At 34.7% G+C, this 19,308-nt stretch overlaps 2 protein-coding genes across 2 annotated transcripts; one reads left to right on the top strand and one right to left on the bottom strand.

Annotated features, from left to right (window-relative positions):
- Positions 1–3,324: 3,324 nt before the first annotated feature.
- Positions 3,325–4,374, bottom strand: LOC107011782. The gene has a single exon (XM_015211426.2). It carries the CDS (start codon positions 3,896–3,898, stop codon positions 3,518–3,520), a length of 381 nt encoding a protein of 126 aa, XP_015066912.1. The 5' UTR covers positions 3,899–4,374; the 3' UTR covers positions 3,325–3,517.
- A 5,692-nt stretch (positions 4,375–10,066) lies between these two features.
- LOC107010894 (DNA-directed RNA polymerase II subunit 1) lies at positions 10,067–18,856 on the top strand. Its single transcript, XM_015210153.2, has 14 exons — positions 10,067–10,395; positions 10,488–10,751; positions 11,694–11,993; positions 12,076–12,234; positions 12,374–12,535; positions 12,636–12,856; positions 12,970–13,111; positions 13,193–13,529; positions 13,684–13,969; positions 14,252–14,510; positions 14,595–17,674; positions 17,942–18,013; positions 18,196–18,252; positions 18,329–18,856. The coding sequence occupies exons 1-14, from the start codon at positions 10,312–10,314 to the stop codon at positions 18,444–18,446; spliced, it is 5,541 nt and encodes a 1,846-aa protein (XP_015065639.1). The 5' UTR covers positions 10,067–10,311; the 3' UTR covers positions 18,447–18,856.
- The last annotated feature ends 452 nt before the right edge of the window (positions 18,857–19,308 follow it).

Raw genomic sequence — 19,308 nt, 5'->3', positions numbered from 1 at the left:
CTATGTATAACTAATGATTGTGTATTAAGGTGTGCATTATTAATACCATGAATATTTAGGTATTAACAATGCAATGATTTTAATACATGCATTAAAATGATAAAAGACTCAATTGACCCTTAAAACCTTTTTTTTTAAACATGTTTACCAATTTCCACTATAAAAGAGGAGGGTATCTTTGTAAATAGTTTTTTAATGCAATACATACTATTTTAAATGCATCAAACCAAATAATGCATTAAAATAAGTTATATATAATTAATGCAAGCATAACTAATACATGCATTACTATCCACTCTATTTAGCATTATTCTTATATACTCTACCAAACAACCTCTAAGTATGTTGTTGTATTAGTTGTAGTACTAGATCTTCCTTCAAACAACAATAATTGACCCATTGGAACAATTTGACTTTCTAAGGAATCTTATTAGGAGGATACACAGAAAGTTTAGCACTCAATACTTTCTATTTCTATTCTGAGATGGAGAAGTTGTACAGTAAGTTATAAATTGTATGATTTGACTGATCATACAATACTTTTGATGGCCTAAACTTTAAAAATGAGAAAGAACATTCAAAACAATTATATCAATCAGGATGAGTCCTTGATAGAGGGGAAGCAATTCCAAGGAGCTGATAAGTGTTTAACAAATGATAAACAGGACAAGAGCCTAAAGTAATCAACCACCTGAAAAAAGAATCAGATTGTTTTTTGTTATAGTTATATAAAATGATTCATCTATCAAAATTTACTAATCTGTAAGTACTGATGCTGTCTTTAATGAAATAGATATTAAACCTCACCTAGAGATTGTCTTTCTGCCCTGATTTCGACTGCACTTAAATGGCACGAAGGAAGTAATTTTCTGCAGTTCTGCTTCCAATATTTTAGCAATCTCCTTGTTGGTAAGACTTACCGCAGCCATCTGCTCAACCGACAATTTCCTGCTAGAAGAAAGCCTGCTTGGTGGTGGTGGTGGTGGTGGCAGTGAAGCAGTGCAGCGATCCTCTTAAACTTTTTTCCTTCAGCAACACAATCAACTTTGTTCTGCTTCATTTTCAGAGTCCCAAGCAACTACTTTTTCAATAGGATTCTTGTTGGATTTAGAAAACTATAATTGAGTAAAGCCCTTTGAAATCCTGGCAAACTTTCAGACATCCTAGAGTAAATGTCAGCAGAGTATGCTATTCCATCCAGACCACTAAACCACTAGCTTAATTTACTACAGAACAAACATCATCATCCTTAGTTCAGCAGTTTTGTCACCGATTAACTAGACAATATAACCACCATTATGTTGTTTCTTTATTGCATCTTGCTACATGTTCCCTTTGCTAAGCAACACTGAACACGAACTCATTATCAGTGGGGTTAGAATGGTAGGAATGATACTGATGTCAGAAATTTATGAATGTAGCAGTGGCCAATGGACAATATGCACAATCCCTTTGATCAAGAAACTTAAGTATAGCCTGCTTCTCAAAGAGAAAGATATACATAAATTATAAGGAAACAGAACTTCAAGATGAATCTTGTCCAGCCATGATCATGATAACTGATTATCTCAGCACATGTCTGCACCAGGATCATTAAGTTACAACTACTAAGATCAACCTTGCTAGAATTTTTATCTTACTTCCTGCCCAACTCCCCACTATTCTATCTCGGAGAAGATCCATTATTGTACTGGGAATTGGCTGATGAAATGTTTCTTTTCTCAGCACAAACATACCAAATGACACATGTTTGAGCTTGATGTTCATTATTAAGACAAATATATAAAAGATTTCCCCATTGTGAAAGGGAGAACCAGCTCCTCAACAACTTATGAAACTGCAGACTACGGGGCAAAACTTAATTTACAGATTTATGGTAAGCAAAAACATTACGGATCTTTGACCTCCATCAGTTGGCTTATAATTAAATCTGAATTGCAGATAAGATGACTAATAATTTTGCAAGGCAAACAGTTACCCTTCGGGTGGCCCAGTGGTTTGAGCTTGGGACTTCCATGTTGGAGGTCTCAAGTTCGAAACCCCTTGCCAGCGAAAGCAAGGGGTTTGCCTTCTGGATCGAACTCGTCGCGCCAGGTTTACCTGGTGCGGGTTACCTCTCCTATGTGGTTTGCGAGCTATTGCATAGGAACGGGGTTTTACCCTGTGTGCACCCAAAAGGGTAGCGGCTGCGGGTTTCCCTTGTCGTCAAAAAAAAAAATTGCAAGGCCAACAGTCAAAATAATGACAAATACACCTCAATACAATATAGTGGGGCCAGCATATGAATCATCACAATGTATATTGTTCCATTAGATCCATCTCAATCAAATTTAATAATTTAGGCTCTCTATCACTAAAAGTGCTCTATATTTTCTAATAGCACAGAAATCTTCTGGCAAAATAATTTATTTCTCCTTCTCCGGTGGACATATACTAGAAAATGCTCATAAAACTATACTAAACCAAAAGGTTGCTGCAGTCTTTTTTTTTTGTTTTTTTTTTGAAACTGTAACATTGTATTTCACATAGTACTTAGGTAGTACTGAAAAAACATATTTACAAAAGCAGTCTTGTTCTGTCAAAATAAACAATAACTTATAAACCAGACCACCCTTCTTTTATTCCTACTACACTACTATAATAATGTACCTTAAATTGCAACATAACAAGAGAAGTTCAAGACAAATTTCTATAGGTAATGATTGAAATGGACAATCAGAAAATGGATCATCAAATACCCTATATATAAGCTAAATAGGGGCAAAGTTCCAAATAAGAAGAACCACAAGCAGAAAATCTAGAATATAAGAGCATAAAATAATATAGCCAAGTAAGCATATATATGTACATTCATATGTGTGACCTCAATAAAGATATCATGGGAAACATCTTTCATGTCATAAAGTCCCAGAATGCCAACAAGAACAATAAGGATTAATTTAATGGAAGCAAAATCAACTTACCAGTACCAGAGGTTCTCGCAGGAAAGATACTGCTGATGAGAATGGACAAGGGACATATCATTGAAGGACAAGGAAAAACGAAAAGCTACAAAGCAAACACGTATGCATGGCTATGGACAACACAGGTTGTTGCAATAATCAGAGATGCCAAATATACTAAGAGACGGCCTCAAATTTAGTTGGCAAAATAATTCATTAGCTTTTTCAGTACAAAGCCTAAGGTTTATCTGTAGGTAGGAGTCTCTGAACATCTAACTATCCAAATCATGAATCAGCAATCGTTTAACATTATACTTACAGCATATAAAACAAAATTGTCTTAGATTTCATCGTTCTTTTCAAATGGAAATTAAAACTTCTGTAAAGAAAAGTCATAAAAGGTGAGTCTTTATTGATCCAGTATAAATATTTACACAAAATATGAAACAACAACTCACAAAACCAACAAAATGTAAAAATCAAAATCTCATATACACAAACATCAAACATCTCTTAAATCCATACACAAACCTCAACATCTAAAAAAAAAAAGAAAATCAAAAATCAAATCACATTCAAGTCTCAGAAGTAATCTTCAAAGCTTTATTTTTTATCCTATACCTTGCAGCTCTAGGAATAACCTGACTAGGACCAAAATGAAACTGACCCGGACTATCAGTCATGGGTGGCCCGTCATCATACACATAGCCCACAACCTTCCCACAATTCATACACATCATCTTAGTCCTTTTCCTCTGAATTCCCCAATAATCAAGGGTTTCGAAAAAGGGTCTAATTTTATCTTCTTTCTCGAACTTGAATTTGGATGAATCAACAGCGGAGAAAGATAGAGTACCTTTATTGCCGGCTTCGAAGTAAAAATCCGGTGGGAAAAGATAGTTGGTATGGAGATTGAAGTTTGTATTGCACTCTTTACAACTGTAGATTGATGCCATCTTTGACGGTGAAGGGGTTCGATTGTGGTGAAGGGGTTTTTATGAAGAGAAAATTTTGGGGAAGATGAATTGGGTTCAAAACCGCGTTCTCCGTGAATTTGGAAAGGCGTTGAAAAGTCTGATAATCTAGACGCTAGGCGGCAAGAACAAGATTTTCGGTCCGACCTAGGGCAATGAAAAATTCATTTCATTTCATATAAGATAACGTAAAAATTAATACTAATATTTTAGAAATATATAAAATAGGGAAAAGGTAAAAAATATTTCTCTAATTTCATTTAAACGAAAAATTGGCTTAACTAATCGTACAAGATAATGCTATGATCAAATATAATCAACTAGGGTTCAAAAAGAAATCGAAGAAATTTTTGGGACTTAGAAAGTTGAAAATCATGTCGGAACAAGAAGGGGAGGAAATAGAGCTTTGGGTTTCCATTTTTAAACGTGAAGGAAAACAAGAAATTTTGGTCAGGTGAGATTGAAAACAAAGCCCAAAAAGACTTTAGACTTATGTCCACTAATCTTTTAAAGAAGAAATGATTGTTCTTTATAGTAATATAGCTCAACACTATTTAATTTTTGGAGAAGTAAAATTAATTATAATTTAGTACATAGATAATTACAGTAAAAATTTAAATTGATTTATGTTGATACATCAAAATAGAAAAAAAATAAATAAGGCAGAACGAGGCAAGGACGAAGGGAGTTATCATTCTATCGCTTGATGACTTGTTTGAGGCACAATTTTAATTATCGGGTGAATTTTTTTCATAGAGCAAGAACAAGCTATTGTTATCGCTCTAAGCTTTTTGGGGGATACATGCATAAGTTGATGAGAGAGAAAGAGTAGAAAAGGGTCTGTTATTATTTGTTGTTGAATTTGGTGGGTTAAAATAGATAATTGAATAATTTAGATTGAAATTGGGTTAATATTGATTGATTTGGAGATTTTCGTCCATAGAGGAAAACGAATGAAAAGTGTAGGGACATCAAAGATAAAAATAACTTCATTTTAAAGTAAGAGTAAAGTCAATTAATAAATGAAAGTCGAGAGGTATTTTTGAATGTTTTTCAATATATTACATAACACAATTTAGTAAAAAAATGATTTTATTATTTTATTTTATTTGGTAAAAAATTAAATATAGTTGAAGCTCATTTTTCAACTTTTTTATTGCATTCAAAAGTTTTAGCATTTTCGCTACTGCAATTTTTTTTGAGTTTATGTGAAATGATTTCTTTTGTACTCACGTAATATTTACTTATTTTATATGTCGTTATTAATTTTGTAATACCTTTTAAATGAATTTTTTTTTTTGGATTCAGTTTTAAGAAATTTCTTATGTTGCTTATATAATTTATTTTATGATCATCGTACAATTTTTTTTGGATATGATTTTTAAAAAAAAGTTGCTTATATAATTTATTCTATGACCATCATACAACCCATTTGGACATGGTTTCAAGAAATTTACTATGTTACTGATATAATTTATGCTCCAGGTATATGATAAAAAATGTTTTTGGATATGGTTTCAATAAATCTTTTGTGTTACTTATATAATTTATTCCCTGACCATTATACAAATCATTTTTTAATATGATTTTAAGAGTTTTCTTATATTGTTTATATAATTTATTCTCTAATCATTACTACAAATTATTTGTTCATATAGTTTCAAAAAAACTTTCTATATTGATTTGCTTATATAATTTATTCTCTGACCATTATATAAATTATTTTTTAATATGATTTCGAAAATTTTTCTATATTGCTTATATAATTTATTCTCTGACCATTATACAAATTATTTTTTGATACGATTTCAAGAAATTTCCTACATAACTTATATAGTTTATTCTCCAATCATTATACAAATTATTTTTTGGTATGATTTCAAAAAAAATCCTACATTGCTTATTTAATTTATTCTCTGATCATAACACAAATTATTTTTTGATATGATTTCAAGAAATTAACCTATATTGCTTGTATAATTTATTCTCTAACCATTATACAAATTATCTTTTAATGTGGTTTCAAAAAATTTCCTATATTGCTTATATAATTTGTTGTCCAACCATTATACAAATTATTTTTAATAAAGTTTCAAGAAAATCTCCTATATTGCTTATATAATTTATCCTTCAAACATTATGTAAATTTTTTTTTAATATGGTTTCAAAAAATTTCCTACATTGCTTATATAATCTATTCTCTGACTGTGACACAAATTATTTTTTGATATGACTTCAAAAAAAATTCTATATTGCTTGTATAATTTATTCTCTGACCACTATACAAATTATTTTTTTTGATATGATTTCAAGAAATTTCCTAAATTGCTTATATAATTTATTCTCTGACCATCACACAAATTATTTCTTGATACAATTTCAAGAAATTTCTTATATTGCTTATATAATTTATTCTCTAACCATTATACAAATCATTTTTTAATATGGCTTCAAGAAATTTCCTATATTGCTTATATAATTTGTTCTCCAACCATTATAAAAATTATTTTTAATATAGTTTCAAGAAATCTCCTATATTGCTTATATAATTTATCCTCCAACCATTATGTAAATTATTTTTTAATATGGTTTCAAAAAAAATTCTACACTGCTTATATAATTTATTCTCTACAACACAAATTTTTTTTTGATATGGTTTCAAGAAATTTCCTATATTGCTTATATAATTTATTCTCTGACCATTATACAAATTATTTTTTGATATGATTTCAAGAAATTTTCTACTTGCTTATATAATTTATTCTCTGACCATCACACAAATCACTTTTTAATACGATTTCAAGGAATTTCCTGTATTGCTTATATAATTTATAACCATTATACAAGTCATTTTTTAATATTGCATATAAAATTTATTCTCTAACCATCATACAAACTATTTTTCGATATGGTCTCAAAATATTTTTATATTTCTTATATAATTTATTTCTCTAATCATCATAAAAAACTATTTTTAAATATGATTTCAAGAAATTTTCTATATTGCTTATACACTTTATTCTCTGACCATCATATAAAATATTTTTGGATATGATTTCAAAAAAAATTTATATATTGCTTATATAATTTATTTTCTTACCATCATACATTGAATGTTTTTAATAAAAATATAATAAAAATTATTTGATACTAAAAAACAATGACTACAATTAATAAATTAATTTTTACAATACATATAATTAATGTTCCTTTTACGATTGTTGCGGGAAAGAAGTAATTGTTGTCTTCAAATGGTATATATTTTTAGAGAATAAAATCAATACTTATAAATTATATATCATTGGGATTAATTTAGAAAGTTGGGAAATGGTAATTGAGAAAAATACTATGTTCACATGTGGATATTTAGCATAGCCACTAATAAACTAAAACATTTTCCTTGTAGAAAGGTAATTATAATAAAATAAATCTAACTTGATTTTATAATATAAATAAAAGGCGGACTATTAACGAATGGTAAATAAAGTAAATCTAGCACAAACATAAATGAATAGAATTAAAAAATTATTGAACGAATATTTTTCAGTAAATACAGCTAATACGTTAATCAATAAAGTAAAGATTAATATAAAAACAACTAATTGAAAAGGTGACAGTCAATAACTAATCACTTAATTAATTCAAGTGGTAATTTAAATCATTCAATATACTAGTAATAATTTTATTTAAATAGTTGATTGAAAAGAATAATGTACAACATCATAAATTAATGTATAAAAACTTAAAGAAAATATTAATTAGTAAAAGTCTAATAAAAGGAAATGAAAAATTGGAATAATCGATCAAATATTAGAAATTTTATATAAAAATAAATTTTCAGAATTGATTGTTATGTTATGCACCTATTCTACACATATATTTAAAATTATCCAAACGAAGCTATGATTAAAATATATTGAATTTTATCGTCTAATCGACAATCTATAAAAAATAAAATCTGAAGAATCTGAATGATCGGTAAGATGGTTAGGAATCTTTACACCAAAGAATAGTTTTTAAGAATTGTTAGTTTTGTTTCCCACTTATTCTACATGTTTGTTTTAAAATTATCACTATAAAGCTATGATTAAAATATATCAAATTTTACCGTCTAACCAACATAATCTACTAACACTTAAAAAAAATGAAAATTTCAAATGACCAGTAAGACGATAAGATTTTTACTCGAAAGAAGAAATTTTAGGATTGATCGTTATGTTTTCCAGTTATTACACACTCATTTTAAGATTATCACTAAGCAATTATAATTAAAATATGCTAAATCTTACCGTCTAGCCGACATAATCTCTATTGACACTTACTAAAAAAAATTTAAAAAATTCGAATGATCGATAAGACGGTTAGAATTTTTAACACGAAAAATTGAATTTCATAATTAGTTGTTATGTTATCCACTTATTCTACACGCATTTAAAATAATTCATACGAAGCTATAATTAAAATATATTGTATCTTACCATCTAGCCGACATAATCTCCAGTGACACTTATAAAAAAGGATATAAAAACTGAATAACCGGTAAGACGATTTGAAATTTTACACGAAAGAATAGTTTTTCAAGATTTATCGGGATGTTTTTAACTTATTCTACATACTTTTTTAAAAATTATTACTCTACAGCTATAATGAAAATATACCGAATCTTACCATCTTGTCAACATATTCTATATCAACACTTAGAAAAATAATATGAAGAGTTCGAATGGCCGGTAAGACGATTATAATTTTTTACACGAAAGAAGATTTTTTCAGGATCAATCGTTATGCTTTTCAATTATTACACAAATATTTTAAATTATCACTAAGAAGCGACAATTAAGTATACCAAATCCTACCGTCTAGTCGACATAATCTCTATCTACACTTGTAAAAAAACACGAAGAATACCGTTAAGACGGTTAGAAATTTTTACACATTTTTCAGAATCGATTATTATGTTATCCACTTGTCTACATACGCATTTAAGATAAATCCTACGAAGATATAATTAAAATATACCGAATCTTACCATTTAGCCGAATCTATTGACGGTTAGAAAACGAATATAAATAATTCAAATGACCGGTAAGATGGTTAGGATTTTTTATGCGAAAGAATAATTTTTCAGGATTGACTGTTATGTTCCCACTTATTCTACAGATTCGTTTTAAATTTATCACTACAAATCTATAATTAAAATATACCAAATCTTACTATCTAGCCAACATAAACTATATTAACACTTAGAAAAAGGCTATGAAAAATCCGTATGACCAGTAAGACGTTTAGGAATTTTTATATGAAAGAATGATTTTCAGGATTGGTCGTTGTGTTTTTTAATTATTTATCACACGCATTTTAAATTTATCATTACGAATATATAATTTAAATATATCAAATCTTATTGTCTAGCCGACGTAGTCTCTATTGACAGTTATAAAACTGAATATGAAGAATCCGAATGACCGGTAAAACGGTTAAGATTTTATACACGAAAGTAAGATTTTTAGAATTGTCATTATGTTTCCATTTATTCTACACACTCGTTTTAAAATTATCACTACAAAGCTATATATTAAAATATATCAAATCTTATCATCTAGCCAACCTAATCTATCCTAACACTTAGAAAAAGAATATGAAGATTCTGAATGACCGGCAAGACGGTTAGGATTTTTTATACGAAAGAAAGATTTTCAGGATCGATCGTTATGTTTTCCACTTATTACATACTCATTTTAAAATTATTAGTAAAAAGCTATAATCCAAATCTTACCGTTATAAAAAATATGAATAATTTGAATTACCGGTAAGACGGTTAGGAAATTTTTATATGAACCAATGATCTTCAGTATTGTTTTTCACTTATTCTATACACGCGTTTTAAAATTATCACTATAAAGTTATATAATTAAAATAAATCGAATCTATATTGACAGTTATAAAATGAAAAAAATGAAGAATTTGAATGACCGGTAAGACGGTTAGAATATTTTACCCGAAAGAAAGGATTTTTATTCAGAAGAGGAAGTGCCTGACGCGCATAAAAGCGCAGTTTAGCATAAAACCCCAGATAGCGTAAGTTAGCGACCTGTTGAGAATAGGGCGGTGTCTATCCTTCTATAAATAGCGGTGTATTGTCCAAAGTGTAATTTTGTTCTCAAAGCCTCCTTTCTGAAACTGAGAGGAGACGAAAGAAGCGAAAACCAGATCTGTACTGAACAAGTGAAATTGACTGAAGAATGGAGTCTTAAAATAGAAACTTACATATAGATTAATCAAAACCCTCTGTTATTTATCTTGTTCGAAAAAAAAAAAACAATTATTCTACTGTANAAACAATTATTCTACTGTATAAATTTCTTCTGTAGAGGTGTAACCTAGGTTGCGCCACCATGGATTTGCGCTTCCCCTTCTCGCCGGCGGAGGTTGCCAAGGTCCGGACGGTCCAGTTCGGCATTGTCAGCCCCGACGAAATTGTAATTTTCACTAATCTTGATTCATTTTCTCGAATTCTCTAGGGTTTAAATTGATTTGGTTTTTATAACTTGGTTTTTTGACGTAATTGCAGAGACAAATGTCTGTGGTGCACATTGAGCATGGTGAGACTACGGAGAGAGGGAAACCAAAGCCTGGAGGGTTGAGCGATCCTCGGCTTGGGACGATTGATCGGAAGATGAAGTGTGAGACGTGTATGGCGAACATGGCTGAATGTCCGGGGCATTTTGGTCACCTTGAGCTTGCGAAACCTATGTTTCATATAGGGTTTATGAAACCTGTTCTTAGTATCCTTCGGTGTGTCTGCTTCAATTGCTCCAAAATTCTGGCGGATGAGGTACTTTGATTGACTTGAATTGTTAGGTTAAAAGTTTGTGTACAGTGAAATTGTCTTCTTTGTCCTTTTTTTTGGTTTAAGAAGGATTGAATTACTGATCATATATTTTTCACTACCTGGTTTGATGTTCATGATGTCAATTAAATTATAAGTGGGTAAACCATTAACATTTGGAGGTTTCAGGTTTGCCAGTGGAGGTCTAGAAACAGGTTTTGAACAAGTACAGGCTGAACAAGTTTTGATAGAGCAGTATTTTTCTATTACATCAACATGACCCTTTTTAGGAGATAGCTGCTATTTACTTACTAGTTAATCAGGATTTGGTAGTTCAGTGAATTGTATCTTTTTGGAAGGTTGCAAATTTCGTCATGCCTTTTCATTTTTCCTCCTGTTAGAAGGGAGAAATGATAAAACACTCTAATTGCATACCAATGTGAATAGATAGAAGATTCATTTAAAAGAAGGAACATAAAGAACTCTATGAATGCTCAAATCAGGGAAAAGAGTAGCAACACTTCCTATATGAGTAGCTTTTACCTTAGAAGAATCAGGAAAATTGACATAGATAGGATTGGGTAAAGGAGTAAGGTAAGTGAAAAGCTCAGGATTAGAAGATAAATGTTCTGAAGCTCCCGAGTCTAATATCTATTCACTAGACTTGATTAAAATAAAGAGTAGTCAAACTCACTCCATTTTGATTGTTTATTGAACGGTGAAAATTGGATTATAATTCATGTATAGAGGTGATTCTAAAACTAGACAGCACTTAATGGTCTTGCTACATTTCCTTGCGCTTTCACTGAAGAATGAAGAGGAAAAAACTTGGTCTAATCTTGACGTCTCATAAGGAAGGAAGTGGTCGTGTCTCTATGCATTATTTCTGATACTCAATGCAGCTTTGGGTTGGGTAATTGAATCTGTGGGTCTTCCGATTTTGTGCAGGATGATCCTAAGTTCAAACAAGCCATGAGAATCAGGAATCCTAAAAACAGGCTTAGAAAGATGTTGGATGCTTGCAAGAACAAAACAAAATGTGAAGGAGGGGATGAAATTGATGTACAAGGTCAAGATACTGAAGAACCTGTCAAGAAGAGTAGAGGTGGCTGTGGTGCACAGCAGCCAAAAATTTCAATAGATGGTATGAAGATGGTTGCTGAATATAAGATGCAAAAGAAAAAAAGTGATGATCCGGAGCAGATGCCAGAACCAGTTGAAAGGAAGCAACAACTCTCTGCTGAAAGGGTATGTGCCTGTTTACCTCAGGTGTTCTTATTTGCTTGGGACGACCTCTCATTGTGTGTATAATCATTACCTCATATTGTAGGTGTTGAGCATTCTGAAGCGGGTAAGTGACGAAGACTGCCTCTTGCTTGGCCTAAATCCAGAGTTTGCTCGCCCAGATTGGATGATTCTTCAAGCACTTCCCATACCACCACCGCCTGTTCGGCCTTCTGTGATGATGGACACTTCATCAAGGAGTGAGGTATTCATTTTCCTGTTGAGGCTCTAGAGCTTAGTGAACTGTTGCTTAAAACTTTTGCTTTCTCTCTGCTTTCTTCTGTTCTTCATTTCTAGAAAATTGTGCCAGTTGGATTACCTTCTTCTGTTAAAATTTCATGTAGGATGATTTAACACACCAACTGGCCATGATTATTCGTCACAACGAGAATTTGAAGAGGCAGGAAAGGAATGGGGCACCGGCGCACATTATTTCGGAATTTGCACAGTTATTGCAATTTCATATAGCTACGTATTTTGATAATGATCTGCCTGGACAACCAAGAGTATGCTGATTATCTCTTGAACATCCTTTTCTTTAACTGTTGGATCCTTTGAAACTTCAATTAGTTCTAATTACTGGCTTTTACTTATTCTAATTTGCAGGCTACGCAAAGATCAGGTAGACCTATTAAATCAATATGTAGTAGATTAAAATCAAAGGAAGGTCGGATCAGAGGCAATCTGATGGGTAAAAGAGTAGACTTTTCTGCTCGGACTGTGATTACCCCCGATCCAACTATTAACATTGATCAATTGGGAGTCCCATGGAGTATTGCTCTGAATCTCACTTATCCAGAAACAGTGACACCATATAACATTGAAAGGTGTTTTTTTGTTGTTGTAGAAATGAAACCCCACACTTACCAAATCATTTGAAACAAGAAGGAAATTTGAACTGTATATGTTTGTGCTGATTGAAGCTGGGTTTTTCACACAGGTTAAAGGAACTTGTTGAATATGGACCTCATCCACCTCCTGGTAAAACCGGGGCCAAGTATATAATTAGGGACGACGGCCAAAGGCTTGATCTTCGATACTTGAAGAAGAGCAGCGATCAACACCTTGAACTAGGATATAAGGTTTGTTTCTTTCAGTTCCAAGTAATTGAGGGGCTTTTGATGTCTGTGGTAGCTCCGTAACAGCCAATGCTGCCTATGCAGGTTGAGAGGCACTTAAATGATGGAGATTTTGTTCTCTTCAATCGGCAACCCAGTCTACATAAAATGTCTATTATGGGACATAGGATTAAGATCATGCCATACTCAACTTTCCGCTTGAATTTATCTGTCACTTCTCCTTACAATGCTGATTTTGATGGTGACGAAATGAACATGCATGTTCCACAGTCGTTTGAAACCAGAGCAGAGGTTCTGGAGCTTATGATGGTCCCTAAGTGTATTGTTTCACCCCAGGCAAATAGGCCTGTAATGGGTATCGTCCAGGATACCCTTTTAGGTTGCCGCAAAGTTACTAAAAGAGATACCTTTATAGAAAAGGTGAATCTGCATGTGCCATTTCATAATTCTTTGTCAAATATTTCATGATTTTGCATGATCTAGTAAAGAATGCTTACTTTTGGCTTGCAGGATGTCTTTATGAACATCTTAATGTGGTGGGAGGATTTTGATGGGAAAGTACCCGCTCCAGTGATATGTCTTTATGAACATCTTAATGTGGTGGGAGGATTTTGATGGGAAAGTACCCGCTCCAGTGATTCTTAAACCAAGGCCACTTTGGACTGGAAAGCAAGTGTTTAACCTCATCATACCAAAACAAATAAATCTTTTAAGATATTCCGCATGGCATAATGATTCCGAAAAAGGATACATAACTCCTGGAGATACTCAAGTTAGAATAGAGAAAGGGGAGTTGCTATCTGGTACTCTTTGCAAAAAGACCCTTGGGACGTCCACCGGAAGTCTGATTCATGTTATATGGTATGCATTTTCAGAATTTTGTATTCCCCCCCCCCTTCCCGCCTGCGTCTTGATTGCATGCACAAAAGGGCTGGCTTTGTGTCGAATCCTAAACACTTTTATGGACAATAACCGTCTTGTGTGCGGGGCTTGCTTTCCTCCTCCTGTTTATCTGCGGATGCTGTCATTAGTTAAATGCCAGGTGGATGAGATGATAGCTGCAAAACATGGGCTTTATAATTATGTTACCGTAAGCAGAGTCATTGTCATTTTTCCTGTAGTTAACTTTGCCTCTGCAAACAGGGAGGAGGTTGGGCCTGATGCTGCTCGGAAGTTTTTGGGACATACACAGTGGCTTGTTAATTATTGGCTTCTTCAGCAAGCTTTTAGCATCGGGATAGGAGATACAATTGCTGATGCTTCAACGATGGAGAAAATTAATGAAACTATCTCGAATGCAAAAGCCAAAGTCAAAGAACTTATTAAAGCTGCTCAAGAGAAGCTGTTAGAAGCTGAACCAGGGCGAACTATGATGGAATCATTTGAGAACAGAGTGAACCAGGTACTTTTTGTAAATGGACATCCATCTTTTCCTGTTCCTTTTGCTTGATGACTTCTTTTAATAATTTTTTCGTTGTAATCTTAGGTGTTAAATAAGGCTCGTGATGATGCTGGAAGCAGTGCAGAGAAGAGTTTATCAGAGAGCAATAATCTTAAAGCTATGGTTACTGCTGGGTCGAAGGGAAGTTTTATCAACATATCTCAAATGACTGCCTGTGTGGGGCAACAGAATGTTGAAGGAAAACGTATTCCATTTGGTTTCATAGACCGTACTCTTCCTCATTTTACCAAAGATGATTATGGTCCGGAAAGTCGTGGTTTTGTAGAGAATTCATATCTCCGGGGACTGACCCCGCAAGAGTTCTTCTTCCATGCTATGGGTGGTAGAGAAGGTCTGATTGATACTGCTGTGAAAACTTCTGAGACCGGGTACATTCAGAGGCGGTTAGTGAAGGCCATGGAGGATATCATGGTCAAGTATGACGGCACTGTTAGGAATTCATTGGGGGATGTAATCCAGTTTCTGTATGGGGAAGATGGGATGGATTCTGTTTGGATTGAGACACAGAAGCTGGATTCTCTGAAAGCAAAGAAAGGAACATTTGATGACATGTATGCATATGAGATCGATGATCCTAACTGGAACCCAAGTTACATGTTGCCAGAAGCTGTCGAAGATTTAAAAGGTATTCGGGAGATTCGTAGTGTGTTTGATGCGGAGGTCCAGAAACTTGAAGCTGATAGACATCAGCTTGGGACAGAGATTGCTGTAACGGGTGACAATTCTTGGCCTCTTCCTGTTAACATTCAGAGGCTTGTCTTAAATGCCCAAAAGACATTTAAAATAGATTTCCGGAGGCCCTCTGACATGCATCCGATGGAGATCGTGGAAGCTGTTGATAAGTTACAGGAGAGGCTTAAGGTTGTTCCTGGTGATGATTATCTAAGCATGGAGGCTCAAAAGAATGCTACTCTTTTCTTCAATATCTTGCTCCGTAGTGCCTTGGCTAGTAAAAGGGTTCTGAAGGAGTATAGGCTTAGTCGAGAGGCTTTTGAATGGGTAGTTGGTGAGATAGAGTCTCGCTTCTTGCAATCCCTTGTGGCACCAGGGGAGATGATTGGCTGTGTTGCTGCACAGTCTATTGGTGAACCTGCCACACAGATGACTCTTAATACATTTCATTATGCTGGTGTGAGTGCCAAGAATGTTACTCTTGGTGTGCCAAGGTTGAGGGAGATCATCAATGTTGCCAAGAAAATCAAAACACCTTCTCTTTCTGTGTACTTGAAACCTGAGGTAGGCAAAACAAAAGAGAGGGCCAAAACTGTCCAGTGTGCGTTAGAATATACCACTTTGCGGAGTGTTACTCAAGCCACAGAAGTGTGGTATGATCCTGATCCTATGAGCACCCTTATTGAAGAGGATGTTGAATTTGTCAAGTCATACTATGAAATGCCAGATGAAGAGATTGACCCTGACAAAATCTCTCCATGGTTGCTTCGCATAGAGTTAAATCGTGAAATGATGGTGGATAAGAAACTTAGCATGGCTGACATTGCTGAAAAGATCAACCTTGAATTTGATGATGACTTAACCTGTATTTTTAACGATGATAATGCGGAAAAGCTAATCCTTCGAATTCGTATTATGAATGATGAAGCTCCAAAAGGTGAGCTGGATGAATCTGCTGAGGATGATGTATTCCTTAAGAAGATCGAGAGTAACATGCTGACGGAGATGGCTCTCCGGGGTATTCCAGATATTAACAAGGTGTTTATAAAGAACAGTAAGGTGCAGAAGTTTGATGACAATGAAGGATTTAAAGCAGAAAATGAATGGATGTTGGACACTGAAGGTGTAAATCTTTTGGCAGTTATGACACACGAAGATGTGGATGCAAGTAGAACAACAAGTAATCACTTAATTGAAGTTATTGAAGTTCTTGGTATTGAGGCAGTTCGTAGATCACTGCTAGATGAGTTGAGGGTTGTCATATCTTTTGATGGGTCCTATGTGAACTACCGACATTTGGCCATATTGTGTGATACCATGACCTACCGTGGTCATTTAATGGCCATTACTCGGCATGGTATCAACCGGAATGATACTGGTCCCATGATGAGATGCTCGTTCGAGGAGACGGTGGACATTCTTCTCGACGCTGCTGTATTTGCAGAGTCAGATCACCTGAGGGGTGTAACAGAAAATATCATGTTAGGTCAGCTTGCACCAATTGGCACCGGAGGCTGTTCATTGTATCTCAATGAGGAGATGTTGAAACAAGCTATTGAGATACCATTACCTAGCTACATGGAAGGTGGTCTTGAATTTGGCATGACACCTGGACGTTCACCTATCAGTGGAACCCCATATCACGATGGAATGATGTCTCCAAATTATTTGCTCAGCCCAAATATGCGGATGTCACCGATTACAGATGCTCAATTTTCTCCGTATGTGGGTGGCATGGCTTTCTCTCCCACTTCATCCCCTGGTTACAGTCCATCATCCCCTGGTTACAGCCCATCATCCCCTGGTTACAGCCCGACCTCTCCAGGATACAGTCCCACTTCCCCCGGTTATAGCCCCACATCTCCTGGTTACAGCCCCACTTCCCCCACTTATAGCCCCAGCTCCCCTGGCTACAGCCCGACAAGTCCAGCATATTCTCCAACCAGTCCTTCATACTCACCCACATCACCCAGTTATAGTCCAACATCTCCAAGCTATAGCCCAACCTCGCCTAGCTACAGCCCAACATCACCTAGCTACAGCCCTACTTCTCCGGCGTACAGCCCCACTTCTCCGGCCTACAGCCCTACTTCTCCGGCCTACAGCCCCACTTCTCCATCTTACAGCCCCACTTCGCCATCTTACAGCCCCACTTCACCTTCTTACAGCCCCACATCGCCTTCATATAGCCCCACCTCACCCTCTTATAGTCCGACTTCTCCATCATATAGTCCGACTTCTCCTGCTTACAGTCCTACCTCCCCTGGTTACAGCCCAACATCTCCCAGCTATAGCCCAACATCACCATCCTACAGTCCAACATCACCAAGTTACAATCCCTCGGCGAGATACAGCCCCTCCCTTGCGTATTCGCCAACTAGCCCGAAGCTGTCTCCTTCTAGTCCATACAGCCCGTCATCTCCAAGTTACAGGTAAACAACCTTGGTTTGATACATGTGTCTTTGATTCTTCTGCTGAGACAGGAAAGGTTTTTAAGTTTGTTCTGTTTGATAATAATGCAGCGACTTTGGTAGCGCCTTAATCTTCTTAATTAGGTCACTTTACCTAAACTTATATCTGGTTTTAGCTTCATAATAGCTAGTTAGTTTCTGAAGTTGTCGGGTTTTTGTATTGGTGGATTTCAGATCGGTTCTAGATATATTACTAATGATGTGATTAAATGTGGTTTGTGTTTGCAGTCCCACATCACCATCGTACTCTCCAACATCTCCATCATATTCTCCTTCAAGCCCAACCTATAGTCCCAGCAGGTAAGTGATGTGCATGGGTTCCTTTATTTGATCTACTGCCTGAAAGCTTTCTGGAACTTATATTGTTGGAGGGTGACCTCCTTTTTAGTTTCAATGTGTCTTTGCTGCATGTTGAATTTAATGAGCACTATTAGCTGATCTTTTTTGAAATAATTCTCTTTTTTTTGCCCCTCCAAAATCAGCCCATACAACAACTCAGGTACAAGCCCAGATTATAGTCCCAGTTCTCCCCAGTACAGGTTAGTTGGCTTTTACTTGTCTGGACCGTCTTGCAGTGTGATTTATGTTAGTTTCTAAAGTCTGTTTTTTCTTCAGTCCAAGTGCAGGGTACTCACCAAGTGCTCCTGGGTATTCACCATCATCTACTAGCCAGTACACCCCACGTGTGAGTGAGAGAGACAACAGAAGTGTCAAAGATGACAAGGCTGGGTGATCATTAGGGAGGGAACAAAGTTGTATTTACTTTGAACTTTAATCTTTCAGTTGCTAAACTGGCTCATTAGTCATGACTGTGCTTTCTGAAGGCATAAGATTGCTGTATAATATTTTTCGAAGAACACAGGCTTTTTCGAAGAACACAGGCTTTGTTCTAGTTTCTGGGTTTCTCTTTTCCAGTCTAGAATACTTTGGGATTATATTATATAGATGCAGAACACATGGTTCCTTCTTTTAAAGTAGTGTGAGAACTTCGGTGTTTTCGAATAATAAGAAAATTCGGAGGGTTACTCTTTTACTGTTTCTGAATTTAGACTTGGTCGTCTGTTGTGTTATACTCTGTTGGAGAGAGACACTTTGATTAAAGAAAACGAAGTGAATGTTTGTTCAAGTGAATGAACATGCCTATAGATGAGTGTGTTGTTTTAGATACAGATCCTTTTGCTTCTTTTGGTGGGATATAGATATAATTTAAACAAGTGTTGTTACTCTATCCTGGTTTACTGCTGACCCACATGAAGCGGATAACCAAGCTTAGCAAGTTTTTGAGTACATTGTTTGCAAGTTTGAATATATATATATATATATATATATATATGAAATTCGTTGGAATTTGAGTAGCGCAACGTCTGGCGCTATATTGGCCGGGATTACCTGACATACGCAGATAAATGTTGAATTCTCAAATGAAGGAACACTATTATTTATGTCAAAATTTAAAGGCAACTACGTGGAAAGCGATTATATTGTCTGCTTTTGAATTAACAGGTAACCTGTACTACCAACAATTAGATTGTGTATATATCTTATCAATCAATTTTATTATGTTAGTTATTACTATTTTTTTTAGTTGGAAACAT

Source organism: Solanum pennellii, chromosome 2, assembly GCF_001406875.1.
Source record: "Solanum pennellii chromosome 2, SPENNV200".
Taxonomy (NCBI): Eukaryota; Viridiplantae; Streptophyta; class Magnoliopsida; order Solanales; family Solanaceae; genus Solanum; species Solanum pennellii.
Note: the sequence above shows the minus strand (reverse complement) of the source record. Positions and strands in the feature narration are given on the sequence as shown.

What these genes read in the sequence shown, in the direction of transcription:
- LOC107011782 (XM_015211426.2), bottom strand. Translation starts at nt 3,898, where the DNA reads ATGGCATCAATCTACAGTTGTAAAGAGTGCAATACAAACTTCAATCTC.
- LOC107010894 (XM_015210153.2), top strand. Translation starts at nt 10,312, where the DNA reads ATGGATTTGCGCTTCCCCTTCTCGCCGGCGGAGGTTGCCAAGGTCCGG. An exon ending in TTGTCAGCCCCGACGAAATT is followed by an intron (nt 10,396 to 10,487) that starts GTAATTTTCACT and finishes ACGTAATTGCAG; the next exon opens with AGACAAATGTCTGTGGTGCA. An exon ending in ACCTTGAACTAGGATATAAG is followed by an intron (nt 13,112 to 13,192) that starts GTTTGTTTCTTT and finishes CTGCCTATGCAG; the next exon opens with GTTGAGAGGCACTTAAATGA.